The 14,292-nt window shown below is 47.6% G+C and overlaps 1 protein-coding gene across 2 annotated transcripts in view; it reads left to right on the top strand.

Moving 5' to 3' along the window:
* Positions 1–14,084, top strand: part of LOC121567276 (netrin-3-like) — a 48,090-nt gene extending 34,006 nt beyond the window's left edge. The window contains exons 4-7 of one of the 2 annotated variants that reach the window (XM_041877187.2): positions 5,005–5,154; positions 8,715–8,771; positions 12,903–12,977; positions 13,248–14,084. In XM_041877187.2, coding sequence (XP_041733121.1) covers positions 5,005–5,154; positions 8,715–8,771; positions 12,903–12,977; positions 13,248–13,639 — 674 coding nt within the window. In that variant the 3' untranslated portion in view covers positions 13,640–14,084. Of the gene's footprint in view, positions 1–5,004; positions 5,155–8,714; positions 8,772–12,899; positions 12,978–13,247 lie in introns of both variants that reach the window. The other variant, XM_041877177.2, reaches the window with a different exon arrangement.
* Positions 14,085–14,292: the final 208 nt, after the last annotated feature.

Below are 14,292 nucleotides of genomic sequence, written 5' to 3'. Positions count from 1 at the left end.
CAGCAGCTGTATCGAAATGTATGTCCCTGTTGCCAATGCAAGACACATCATACACAGGTTACACACACACACACACACTCAACCCGTGCCTATGAGCGCGGCAGTGCTTGGGCCCTGGAGGCTGTGCGATCTGTTTTTATCAAAGCGGAGCAGTTCGGGGCGGGTCAGACCCGCGCGGCGATAAAAACTTTATCGCCTTCCTCTCGGATACCAAGATGTGACGGAAATGAACGTTACTGTGGAAACGGCCCTCAACCTGTGCGGCTGGCAGCATGATTGATCAGAGCAATCCTAGCCCCTTTTAGGACCTGTTTCTCAGTCCGAGAAGCAAGCTCTCTTCTCATCTCTTCTCTTATTCTCTCTAATCCTCCAATTCGTTCTACCTTTTTATCTGCTGCAGTATTTTATATCTTTGTCCTCTTGTGACAGGGCCAGGAGAAGGGTCACGGGTCAAAAATGGTCGGTGTCACGTCTGAAATGGAGTAACGGCAATAAAATACAGGTGTTTTTTGAATGGGCCTAAGGAATGGGCGGTTACGTCTGGAGGGTTGGGGGGCGGAATGTCTGCTTCCAATCAGACCTCCTCTGTGGACGAGTGTCCATGTCGGACCTGCTGTGTGTGTGCGCGTGTGTGTGTGTACGCGTGTGTGTACACGTTCATGAGTGCGTGTCCAACACACAGTCTACAAGGATTGCCAGTTTAATGGACAGGCCAGACTCTGATGGATGGGTCAAGTGGCAGCGTCTCTCCCATCTGCTCCCAGTTACACCCTTGTGCTTAGGTAACACACACACAAACACACACAGGTCCCAACCCCCCTCCACCCCCAGTGCCCTCGGCCTTCTGCCCCAGCCCCAAGTGCCTCTCTGTGGGGTGTCCCAAGCTCCTGCAGGGCTGGACAGCGGCCGCTGCCACTCTCCATCCACGGCTTTACGCGGCTACGTGCATAAAAACAGCCGGCAAATTAAAGAAACATGCAGGCCATAACCAGCACGAGGTCTTCAATGTCAGAACTTTATGTGCCTCCAAACATGTCCTAGTCTTGGCATCTATATCGATTAGAATTAATGTCAAAGAAAGGAATTCAAATTTAGGCCTTAGAGTATGTCAGCAGTCCTTGCCAACAAAAAGCCACAAATATACTTTATACTGAATGTATTAAGATTTGTCCTCCAAGTAGCTTCTGAAGTGGACCATATGTTAATTATTTCTTATAGAATAACTTTATAGAAACAAGGGAATTAGGAAATCCAAGATAAATCGTTCCAAAACCAAAACGCCCATGCCAGTATCGGCCAGATGTCTATAGAGCAAACCGCCCAATTAGAAAAGGTGAAATACTTGGACCCCTTTGAAAGGAGGGTCTACTCAGTTACCCACGCACTCACATGGTTTGCTAAAACACACACACACACTGTTTGCACGCACACACACACTGTTTGCACGCACACACACACTGCACACACACACACATACGCGCGCGGTATTGATCCATTGAGAGTTCAAGAGTGAGCAAACGCCTGCTGTCCAAAGACTACAAGTCCCAAGGCGGTGCCTGTCTGTCACACCTTCAGTCACACAGGCTTGAAAAGTAATCAACATCTGAGGACATTTTTACAGCTTTTTAACTGGCCCAAGCCCCTGCACGTAAAACTTCAGAAAGACGGTGTGAGGACGGAGGAGAGTGGCTGGGGGAGGGGAAGGGGAGGGGGTGCCCCTCCCAAAACACCATCCTGGCACTCATCTGTTGTTTTCTGAGCTTAACAGACTTTGAACACAATAAATAACAGTGGATTTACAGAGTACTTTAATCCCATTTTAAAGCGGTTACATGGATAGAACGAAAAAGTATTTGCATTATAACATATTTGACTTTTAATTAGGTGTTATGTTCAACTCATAAACATGTAGCTAAATATGTTTTGATTGTACCAGTATAAGACGGCCGTATTCTGACATCTCCTTCATTTGTTTGCCTTTGTTATTTGACAATTAGCGAAACAATGGATTGTTTCAGAAATGATTGTCTGTTGCCGTCCCACAAGTCTAGGCATGCCGGTATCATCCAGACTGGCACAGACTTTACCAGACAGATCAAATGAGGGGAAGTTTACACTTCTGTCCCCCCCATTTAGTTCAGCAAACCAGTTTGTACATGATTTGTTATATTTATTTTTATAAACTACTAGATTATTATAGTCTCTCCATTTGGAGTGTAGAGCATTGCTTTCTATATTGCTATTGTGCATAGAGTAGTGCTGTGGTATGAAATCAGAGGCGCTCGTGTTGTTCTACAACCTATGTCTCCGGACTCCAACAGTGGGTTTCTAGTGGACTCATCAGCTGTGTTTTATTAACACGTATAAAGGGGCGCCAATCCCAGGAATGCCAGAAATTCCAAATGGAGCCGCGGCCCCGTCCGTGCTGCACCTGGGCACAGGAACAAGAGCAGAGCATTTGGCAGGAGAGAAGTCACATGGTAGACATGAAGCGAAACAGGAACTAAGTCATACCAGAAGACCCCATTGACGGAGTCTGGACACACATTTGACTTTCAACTTCCCTGTGCCCCAACCCACTCAATACAAACATATATTATTAATATATTACCAACACTGCCAACCAACGGCCAATCAAAGCCTTCCGTGAGTTTGAAGCTGGGTCAGGTGGTGTGGATTTTGCATGCAATGCGAGCCGTCAGATTTACGGAGCGAGCGCAAGCTTCAAACGAGCGAACACACTTTGACACCCCAGCCGGACACCCGGACGGAACAGCCACATGTGCATCTGAAGATCAAAGCACTAACACCCCACCCCACAACCCCCCACCCCCCCACTCCCAACTCTCATGGTCCAGACTCCCTCCACCTCACCACACCCCTCCAAAATCAACAGGTGGTAGAGTCCTTCCTCCTCAGTTGTGATGGCAAAATGAGCAGCACAAATAAACATGTTCACACACACTGAAGGAACAACACAGCAAGGCCCTGAAGAAAACTCCTCATGTTAGCAGCTGCCATTCCTTGGCAGGCCCTATCAGAGACTGTTGGGTTACTGGGTTTTCCCCAAAGGCTCGTTTCGCCCTTTCTTGTTGTTTTTATAAAAGCAGGAGGCCAATTACCAGCTATCACATTACACTTAAGTAATGCAGTTTGCTTTTGCAATTTTGCAACTTGGCGAGCTTGTTTTCTATCTAATTAAGCCCAAAGTAGAGGGAAAAAGCTGTCCTCCCAGTCCTCTTTTTTTGGGGGGCCTGTTGTTTTTGGCCAAAGGCGATTCTCTATGCCAGAACTGATCGACAAGATAAAATGCAAAATGTTACTATTGAATCGAGGAGGCAGAGTTTTTCCGAAAGCATTGTTTTTTATTGACTCTGGACAGAAGTCAAATCGTTCAATCGCACCCTTTAAAGTAAAATGTTACGGAGATATTAAAGTTGTGCATTTTTATGTGTCTAGATAATCTGTCAGATTGATCAGTGTAACGTGTAATAGTGATACTTGATAGCGTGTGGATGGAGAAGTTTATCTTCCAAGTTTGATAAGTCTATGTGTGGTTTCTCAAGGAAGACATGTCTGTTTTCCTTGTTGAGCCGGGTTGAGCCAAGGTGAGGTGAGGGAGATTTAGTCTTGTTTATGCTGATGAGCACACCAGAGGCAAAGTTTTGAACATGTTAGCCCTCACTCTCTCCCTTTCACCGTTCTTCCCCTCTGCATGTCTGTCTCTCTTCTTCCTCTCTCCTCTCCTCTCCTCTCCTCTCCTCTCCTCTCCTCTCCTCTCCTCTCCTCTCCTCTCCTCTCCTCTCCTCTCCTCTCCTCTCCTCTCCTCTCCTCTCCTCTCCTCTCCTCTCCTCTCCTCTCCTCTCCGTCACCTTGTAAAGAGCTCTTGGAAGAGAGGAGCTAACCAGGCCGGGTCTTGTATTCAGCAGCTCTTTAAACCGAAAAATACCCATATTACTCAAGGTGCGTTCAGACGGACGACGCATACCATAACAGCACATAAAGGACCGGGGGACAGGGACTCTCTCTGGGTGGTGTGTTGCTGTTGGCACGCAGCGGGCGCCAGGCGGATTTTCGGGAAGTGATGAAACGGCAGAGTGGGTGTGTGTGTCAGAGTGTGTGTCACACACAAACAGGCACCAGCATAGCACCTAAGAGACCGAACAAATGGAGGCTTTTCTTCCCTGTCAACACACACAAACACACACACATATGCACACACACACCTTTGCCGGGCAGTGCCAGGTCCCAAAACCTGGAGGCGACAGTGGCAGGGTAGCCCAATTGAGCAGAAGGAATCCCAGACCTGGAGTCTGAACGATAGAGGAAATAAATTAAAGGAACACTCAGTCCTGTTGCATCTGGAATACTGTTGGATACTTCAAAGGCAGATGATGATTAACTAGGATGTGTTGTGCTACAGAGCCTATTCATGAGAGGGTTCAAAATGCCATCTGATTTTAGTCAAGTCACAAATAAACCTTGAAAGTGACACTGAATATCTGTGTGACAAACCATAGACTACTTAAATGTTTCTCAAAAGGCCACATCTAACCATCTCCTCTCTCCTCTCTCTCTCTCTCTCTCTCTCTCTCTCTGTCTTTCTCTGGCACTCTCTCTGTCTCGCGCTCTCTGTCTTTCTCTCTCTCCTTCTGTCTCTCTCTCTCTCTCTCCCGCTCATTCTCTCTCACTCTCTGTCTGTCTGTCTGTCTGTCTGTCTGTCTGTCTGTCTGTCTGTCTGTCTGTCTGTCTGTCTGTCCCTTGCTCTCTCTCTCACTCTGTCTCTCTCTCTCTTTCTCTCTGTCTCACTCTCTCTCTCTCCCTCTCTCTCTCTTGCTCGCTCTCTGTCTCTGTCTGTCTCTATCTGTCTGTCCCTCATGTGCTCTCTCTCTCTTTCTCTCTCGCTCTCGCTCTCTGTCTCGCTCTCTCTGTCTCTCTCTGTCTGTGTCTCTGTCTCTCTGTCTCTCTCACCTCCTCACCCTCTCCCTCCCTCCCTCTCTCCAGCCTGTGACTGCCACCCGGTGGGTGCGGCAGGTAAGACGTGTAACCAGACGACAGGCCAGTGCCCCTGTAAGGACGGCGTGACGGGCATCACCTGCAACCGCTGTGCTAAGGGCTACCAGCAGAGCCGCTCACCTGTGGCCCCCTGCATCAGTGAGTAGATCCCAGACACACTCACACACACACTCACAGACTCACACATACTCAAAACACTCATAGCTCACACATACAAACACACACCAACACACACACATACACACACATGCTTGCATACACTCACAGCCACACACACAGGGCCGCTCAACTGTGGACCCTTGCATCAGTGAGTATATCACACAAACACACACACACACACACATTGACATGCATTTAACAGAAGCACATATTTACTTGTCACCAGGGGAAGGCAGTGTACTGTTTTTGCTATCAGTAGCCACATCGAGCCTGTGGGAACACACAGTGTGTTGCTGTGGTCCTGGCCAGTAATCTATCCACCAGCGCTGACGTGTGTGGGTGCACCAGAGCGTGACCAAGGCAAGGCCTCCTTCGTGCTGAAGGCCCCAGTGGTGGCACACACACACACTCACACTCAACCTCCCTGTCCACCTCAACCCCAGGCTCTGTTTGTATCTGTGTTGCCATGCCCACTCCAAGGACAAGGGGCTGGTTTCATTTTTCCCCCATCAGGGTTTTACCAGAGTGCCCACGCCAGTCTCTGCCACCACATCAACTCAAGGGTTTACACTAAACTAACCACACAGGGAAACCATAACATACCCATGTAACATACTGGAATACCATACCATACCCATGTAACATACTGGAATACCATACCATAACCATGTTACATAATGGGGAAACCATACCATAACCATGTTACATAATGGGGAAACCATACCATAACCATGTTACATAATGGGGAAACCATACCATAACCATGTTACATAATGGGGAAACCATACCATAACCATGTTACATAATGGGGAAACCATACCATAACCATGTTACATAATGGGGAAACCATACCATAACCATGTTACATAATGGGGAAACCATACCATAACCATGTTACATAATGGGGAAACCATACTTTTTCACTCCGGTCCCCCTTCCAACATTGGGGAACATCCCGAGCCCCACGTCTATTTCTATGGGCACAAGCACTGTTCATAACATAAACTGTTCACACCCCTCTTGTTGGCGGAGATATCATTTTGCAGTTTTAAAGCACCTTTCTGTGCAATTCTATACATTTTGCCATGTCTAATGTGTATTGATGTGATATTTGAGTGACTCAAACATTACAACAAAATCTATGGGCTAAAAAACCTAGCTAAAAACGGTAGCTGACATGGGCTAGTTGATCCGAACATTTCTGACAAGTTATAAATAGCTCTCTAAGGTATGTAATGACTAACATGATAAGAGGAAACTGATGATGCACTACCCAATTTCGAAATTGTACCTTGTGCATTCTACTATTACAACTTTAAAGAGTAAGTTGAATGGCGTGCTGATTTCCCCCTCTGCCGACCCCTCGCCCCACAGTTTGGTAACCACTGCCATACTGGAGAAACCACGAACCATGTACAAGCTCCAATGAGGGGTTTACAACCACACATGTAACATGGCAGGTATAGCTGCTTCATTCCCGGTCTCATTTCTGTAGCCAGATAACAGCATGGTGGAGAGTCATGTTCCCTGGGATGTCACAAGCTAGCTATCCAATTAGTGGGTTTACATTAGTTTGAAAGCCAATTATGATAGATAACTCAGGTACACATTGCAGCACTCGGTTAGCATGAGATAAGCTAGCCCATCCATAAATCCATCATTGCCTGTGTTGCATTAGAATGTCAGAGTTTTCAATGCCTTCTGCTGCCATTGTTAAAAAATAATGAATTAGACAATAACCCCAAGAACATTTGCTCACTATTTGGCCAGGTTGTAAAAGAGAATGTGTTCTCAGTTAACCTGCCCTGGTAAAACAAAGGTAGGGATAGAGAGGTTCCTAGCTGGCACCAGTCACACAGATGAAGGCAGGTCATGATGGTCTGGTCTGGTCTGGTCTGGGGTAGATCAGTGCCACCCTGAGACCCCAGTACCTGGCTACCGTTCAGGCTTTAGTACCATCACATGCCAGTACTGTGTGTGTGTGTGTGCTCTGTGAGTGTGTGTGTGTGTATGAATTAGATCACTAGTCCACCACCTGCAGGCAGGAGGAATAGAGGGCAGCTTGCCATCGTGCTGTGCCATGTGGTTTGGCACAATGATCCAAACTCACACACACACACACACACACACACACACTAGGCTTGTGTAACCCTGAACCAACCACACCAAACTATGCTGTACCACGCAGTGCCATGCCAAGCTATGCCGTACCCTACCCCGCTATGACACGTCGTGCCACATGGTGCCATGTTGTTGGTCTCACATTGGTGTTATAGAGCAGATGGCGGAGGGCAAAGAGGAGAAAACAATAGCGGTCGCGGCCGACAAACCAATCAGACACTTGCTGAAAGACACCCAATGAGGAGAAAGAGTGTTTCTTGGCCTCAGTGTGTGTGTGTGTGTGTGTGTGTGTGTGTGTGTGTGTGTGTGTGTGTGTGTGTGTGTGTGTGTGTGTGTGTGTGTGTGAATGCATGTGCATGCCATCTGAGGTTTCCCCTGTGAGCCAGAGAGCATCTCTTCCCAAAACGCCCTCCATTTGATTGGTACTATCATTCCTCCCCGGTCAAGCCCTTCTGCCCTCTAACACAGTAAGACACAAAGACCAGGCCTGCTAACACCCAATTAGTATGATAACACTGCCCCTCATCTGAATATCCCTTTATCATCTCAATATCTACTCTCAACCCTCCACCTTCAGAGGAGGAGCCCACAGCTTGGCGTGCCTTTCACCAGCTGCTCTCCTTTCCTCACTGCCTTTACCAAGCAGTCCAAAGCTCAATGCCCTATTTGTTGTTCTTGGTAGGGGTGTCCATAATTTCGAAGCAAGCCAACTGTCACTTGCCTCTCAAAACACTCTTTCCAGGAAGCTCCCTGTCTGTTTGTTTGACTCCAACCCAGTCCTCCTCCCTCTAACTCCCCAGTCGAAAGGCAAATCCCTCTGGTTGCACGCTAACGATGCTAAGCCTGCGTCCCAGTCATCCTATTGTTGTTATCATTGAGGCAGTGGATTTGTTGTTGCATTCGCATTTCATCGCTTTTCATTAGCATTTCTATTGAAAAGGGGGCCTTCGTTGTGGAGGGAATTCCTTAAGGATTTAATTGTTTTGGCTTTGGTGGAGACTGGCGAGGGGTTCTGGTTGAGCTAACCAGGCATATTGATGGAGTTTGCATCTGTCTGAAGATGTAACTACTATAGGTGGCTCCCCCCTTCACCATCTGTCTGATATGGCCCTGTTGGAATACATTGATCTTTGTGTGTGTGTGTGTGTGTGTGTGTGTGTGTGTGTGTGTGTGTGTGTGTGTGTGCCAATATCAGTATCTTTATCACTGTGTTTAGGTTGATATTTCCACCCTACACCCTCCCTCTCATTCTTCCTACATCAAATAACTGTGATTCAATTCAGGCATACTTTATTGGCTTGACCACACATGCAAACAGTAGGCATATGGCCAGCAATTACACCATGTCTACATAAAATGTATAAATTGTTTCCATAAAACTTTAGTTAAAACTCTGTTGTTCTGTGTGTGTGTTTCAGAGATCCCAGTGGTGAACCCTACAGCCATGGTCAGCAGCAGCACAGAGGAACCGGCAGGTTAGTCATTCCCCCACCCTACATCCCACACCTGACACCTGTGTAACAAACCCCCCCCCCAAAAAATATGTTTTTATATTTCTGGCATCCATTTCTAAACTGGGTAAATAAATATTTATGAGGGGGCGGGCCTCTCTTTTGATGTTCAGTGAAGAGAAGACTGCTCTGGATCCAAGTGAGATTTCCCTTAAAACCAGCATTCTTGGCACTGATGTCTGCCTGCTAGCCTTTAGCGAGTTAGCTTTGCTCCGCTGTGCTTGAAGCCCGACTCCAGTCGAACACAAAGCCAACGGAAAGGCTGCAACAGAAGTGATTAGTTGCAGTTTGCTAGCCCGGGGAAACTTCGGCGGGGAAGTTTCGAGGCGTGAAAAGAGTGTTGGCGACCGACGTTTTGGGGGAGAGCGTTTTCCGCCTCTGACTCCTGGCAGTCCTCACTCCATCCAGGCTCTCTCCGGTCAATTACTCCCCTCCTGTTTTTTAACGCCTTCACCTCGCTGGCGGAATTGCGGCCCGGTGTTGATTTGGAAACGGTGATTCATCACAGGCTTTAACGGCATAACTCAACGCCGTGGCGACCACAGACGTACCTCCCACAACGTCAGCACCCCCTCCTCAGCTTTCACAGTTGGTTTGGCTGAGACACGGTCTTCTCTGGAAGGCCCAGGCCAGAAGATATGTACTGTAAGGCCTGGGACTTGCAAACTAGCCAAAGGGGGGCAAATGAGTTGAGCGGGAGTGCTTGATATATAATTTGGTATAAATCTAAAGATCTGGGATCAGATGACCCTATCCCCAATCCTAACCTTAACCATTAGGCGGATGGATTTTTAAAAATACTACTAAGGAGTAACATGTACCTACCCCAGAGGAAGAGTTTGTGGGATGAAGGGGTTTAAGCTGGTGACCTTTGACTGCTAGCCAAGGTCTCAACTTGAAGGAATTGCAATAAGAGTGAACTTAAAAGAAGAACTTAAATGTCTAGCTCGGATGTGAAAGTTGTGGTGTCATCTTATCAGCATTGCTAGCAGCACACACTACCATCAACTGCCAGACCACGGCTAACTTAGCCCACTGATAGGCCTAGCAGCTCCGCCTTGCCCTCTGATAGGCTAGGTGGAATTTTCACCACATTGCTTACACCAACCCAATCTCTGCTTGGGCTTGTAACCCTCACTCACACAGTATACTCCTTTGTGTGTTTCTGCATCCCTGGGAAAGGCTTTTTCCACTGAAGAACGGTTGTTATCGTCAATTCATCTCTGCACAAGTGTACAACATACAGGATAATTTTCTCTTCCATCTCTCCTTTAACCCACCCACCATATACCAACCAACCTCTCCTCCTTCTTAGGTCACTCAGAAACCCAAAACCTTTTTCTTGTGTGTGTGTGTGTGTGTGTGTGTGTGTGTGTGTGTGTGTGTGTGTGTGTGTGTGTGTGTGTGTGTGTGTGTGTGTGAGGGGGGCGGTGGACGCAATTTGTCCTTGTCACCGCGCTGTGAAAAGGGACGGGGGAACAAGGGTAACCGGAGCTGCCGAGGCGATTGTGTGTGTTTTCAGCCGCGGCTCTTCTGGGTCAATGGGCGATTCATGGGGGCTTTTCCAGGTGAATGCCCATCAGTAAGTGACTCTTCATGGGAAAACACACACTGGCCCCGAGCCTGCGTTTCACTACTGATACCATGGGCTACATGGCTTGCCACTGTACCAGGGCACCATACACACACATGCAGGCACGCACGCACGCACACACACACACATGTACATATACATACACACAAATACTGTATATACACACACACGTACTAATGTACACATATATAAAACATACACGTACACACACGCGCACGTATACATACCCACACATACACATGCATATATATACACACACACACACACACACACACACACACACACACACACACACACACACACACACACACACACACACAAACAAACACACACACACACACACACAAACAAACACAAAAAAACTTTAGAGCCCAAGATCCTATGGGTAAAAGTCAGGGAGCAGGATGAACCATCCTTTTCTACTTGACTGGCCGGTTGAACTGCTCTCCCACATCACTCAGTCTGTTTTCTCGTCTCTCCTGTAGATGGACATTCAACAGATTTATTCAGCTCTCCCCATGACTGATTCAGTGTGGCCTACTTCATCAATTCATTCATTGCGCCCTCTCCCTCTCCCTAACCCAAACACGCACGCACCCACACACATAAACCAAATTCCCCTCTCTCTCGCTCATGCACATGCACACACACACACACCACAGAGAACCTTGCACAAATACACACGTTAACCCAGGTATGTTTAACTGAGGTTTATTGAAAGCTGCTGTGAGTGAGAGATAAAGGCACTAGGCTGCTGCTCTGGCTTCACTCTCTGCTTGTCGCTAATAAAAGCTCCATCACTCTAATATACGGGCCAAGCCTCCCTGACATTTTTACTGGTTCCTCGGCCCCCTCTCTCTTCCTCCTCCTCCTGCCCTCGCCTGCTCCGGCTCTCTCCAAACCCTCAGCAAAGCGAGCAACACGGCTCCCTCCTCACATGCGACCGACCCAGAAACAATTTTTTTGGGCCGTATTCCTACGAGCGATCACTTTCATTTAGTTTGTTTTGGAGGAGGAGACCGCTTCCCTGCACAACTTCTGAATTATTTAACTTTGACGGCAACTAGAGTGGGAGACCAGGGAGATTGCATATACCCGGACTCAGGTCTTTGAGATTTCACGCTAGCGGCAAATGTAACCTGGTGTCTTCGGGACCTTTGCGTGTGCCCCCTTCAAAAGACGGAGTAAAATTCAATCAGATACCAGGTTCTCTGGCATATTCAATAGAAGACTAAACTGGTCAGCAACTCTGTGTCCCTCAGTGACCTTTTAAACCAGAGCTATATTGAAGTATCCAACCCCAAGTTTATTCAAAACAAGTACAGTAGAGAGGTGGTTTAATGAACATGTTTGACCCTTTGTCCATTAAAACCAATTGGCCATTTTAATGGTGAGTTCCCCGTCATAGCTTAGGGAGAGGTTCTACCACAGAAGCTTACATTTGGTTGTCCCACAGCACCACTGGGTGTTACGTCGTGGTTTGGCTGGCCCACTTTATTCACTCCTTTGTGTCCATTCATGTGTGTTTTCTCATGTCCTATATGGATCTGTAAGGGATCAATTCAATCAAACCTATATTGCGGTATGTACCGTCGGTCGTTTACTGCAAATGTTTTTCAACTGCTTTAGTTCACACACCTATCACCCAACACCCACCAGTCCAGACCCAGAGAAAAGCGCATCGACCACAGGGCAGCTTCATCCTCCTCTATACGTACAGCGGTCAGCTGTGTGGTCTCTCTCTGGTCGTAGTCTTGCAGCCATGGGGCTGCTGTGGGGTACTCACAGCCATCCAGCCATGACCACTTCCACCGCGCTCTGTCTTTTCTCAGGGTCCCACAAAGGCAGGCAGACATGTCAAACGGAACACTTTTTCCCCTCTGTAATATTTCACCCGCCACGACTCCCCCAGCGGTTATTGCAGGGGCTTACGTGTGATTTGTCTAAGGTCGTATATTACTCCAGCAAACTCAACCAAACCTAACATTTCCTCTATCCAGCCGCCTGTCTCAGAGTGCTGGCACTCGGGGTGTGTGTATATATGTGTGCGTGTGGGCATGTGTGTGCATGCCTGTGTGTTTGCATGTAGGTCTGTGCGTGCATGCATGTTTGTGTCTCTTGGTGTGTGTGTGTGTGTGTGTGTGTGTTTTTATGTACCTCTTGGTATGTGTGTGTAACACAGTGTGTAAACGTCTCAAGTGTGAGGAAGTTCTAAGAATGTAACCATGTAACCACTTTATCATCTCAAGTGTGTAACTGCTGTGCGGTTATGTGTGTAATTCTCCTAAGTGTGTAACTGTCCTGTTATATGTGTAATTGTCCCAAGTGTGTAATTCCCAGCAAGTTATACTCCAAATGTGAGACTGCCTAGTGTGCAGGTATCTGGTGTTTGAAAAAAGGGAAAACCCTGCACACATGTAATTGTAGATTATTGTCATGTTTGTGGTGCATAGGCCAAAAAAGTATCCGGTGTTTAAAATGTACTTTTCTTTTTTCAGCAGATTGTGAATCCTATTGCAAACCAGTGAAAGGGAATCTGAAGATCAACATGAAGAAATACTGCAAGAAAGACTATGGTGAGTGATTGAACAACTGAATGCTCTCTATTTATTTATCAAGCATGAAAAAAAGTGGTACCCAAACTAGAATAGTGAATTATAACAGTAAACTGCCAACCCATCACTCTGAAACGTGATTGTTAGTAGCTATATGGTATTATATGTTATTATACTATATGTTACAGGCTTTTTTTTTGTTGCTGAATAGTATTTTCAGTTAGTTTACAGTTGTGGTACTACTGTACCTGCATACATTTTAATGGTTGGTTTGTCTGTATGCCACGTCAGCGGTACAAGTCAACGTGCTGGACATGGAGACGGTGGGCGACTGGGCCAAGTTCTCGGTCAACGTGGTGTCCGTCTACAAGAGCCGCGGCGAGCCGCTCAAACGGGGCGACAACGTCCTGTGGATCCACATGAAGGACCTGGCCTGCAAGTGTCCCAAAATCCAGATGAGCAAGCGCTTCCTGGTGATGGGCACCAGCGAGACCGGGCCAGGGGGCCCTGGGGCTGGGGGGCCCGGGGCTGGACCAGGGGCTGCTGGGGCTGCTGCAGGAGCAGAGCGCGTAGGGCTCCTGGCCGATAAGAACAGCCTGGTCATCCAGTGGAGAGACGTTTGGACGCGGCGCCTCCGGAAGTTCCAGCGCAAAGAGAAGAAGGGCAAGTGCAGCAAAGCATGATGGGGGAGAGAGCAGCGCATCCCCATCCAACCCTCATGACCCCACCCATACTCCTACCTCCCCACGACCCCTTCCGAGCTCTCGGCTAGTTCGCAGGACGGAACACGACACCCCTACCCCCACCCACCGCCCGACCCCCTAAAAACCCTGACCCCCCCAAAACTGGGTACACTGCACATTACAGAGACTGCATGTATATTGCCTGTTTAAGGACCACTTTGTGTATATTGTATAATTATTTCCTTTTTATTTTCTGTTTTAATCATGGGACTGTGACTGTCTTTTTTCTATTGGTCTGCCTTAAAAAGGGACCATTAAAAAGGGTACGAAGTGTAGACGAGCGGATACCATTCCCTTTCTCGACAACGACAGCGAAAATGTCCACACTCCCCCACAGCCCTGCCCTCTCCCATTCCCCCTCCCCATTCAGACTGCTTCAGTCCCCCCCACCATGTTTTAGTGTTTTGAAACTATCGAAGCTCACATTTCCCATTCTATTACCAGGAGTATCCATGGAGCTCAGATAATCAGAGAGAGAGAGACTGATTTTTTAGTGTTGTAGCAAAGTGCCCCATGCAGGGGAGAAGACAAACTGCAGTTTGAAAAGACAAACTGCACAACCTCAGCTCGTCTGGCTCCTCCACCCACTGTTT

Source organism: Coregonus clupeaformis, chromosome 1, assembly GCF_020615455.1.
Source record: "Coregonus clupeaformis isolate EN_2021a chromosome 1, ASM2061545v1, whole genome shotgun sequence".
NCBI lineage: Eukaryota > Metazoa > Chordata > Actinopteri > Salmoniformes > Salmonidae > Coregonus > Coregonus clupeaformis.
This window is presented reverse-complemented; position numbering and strand designations above follow the sequence as displayed.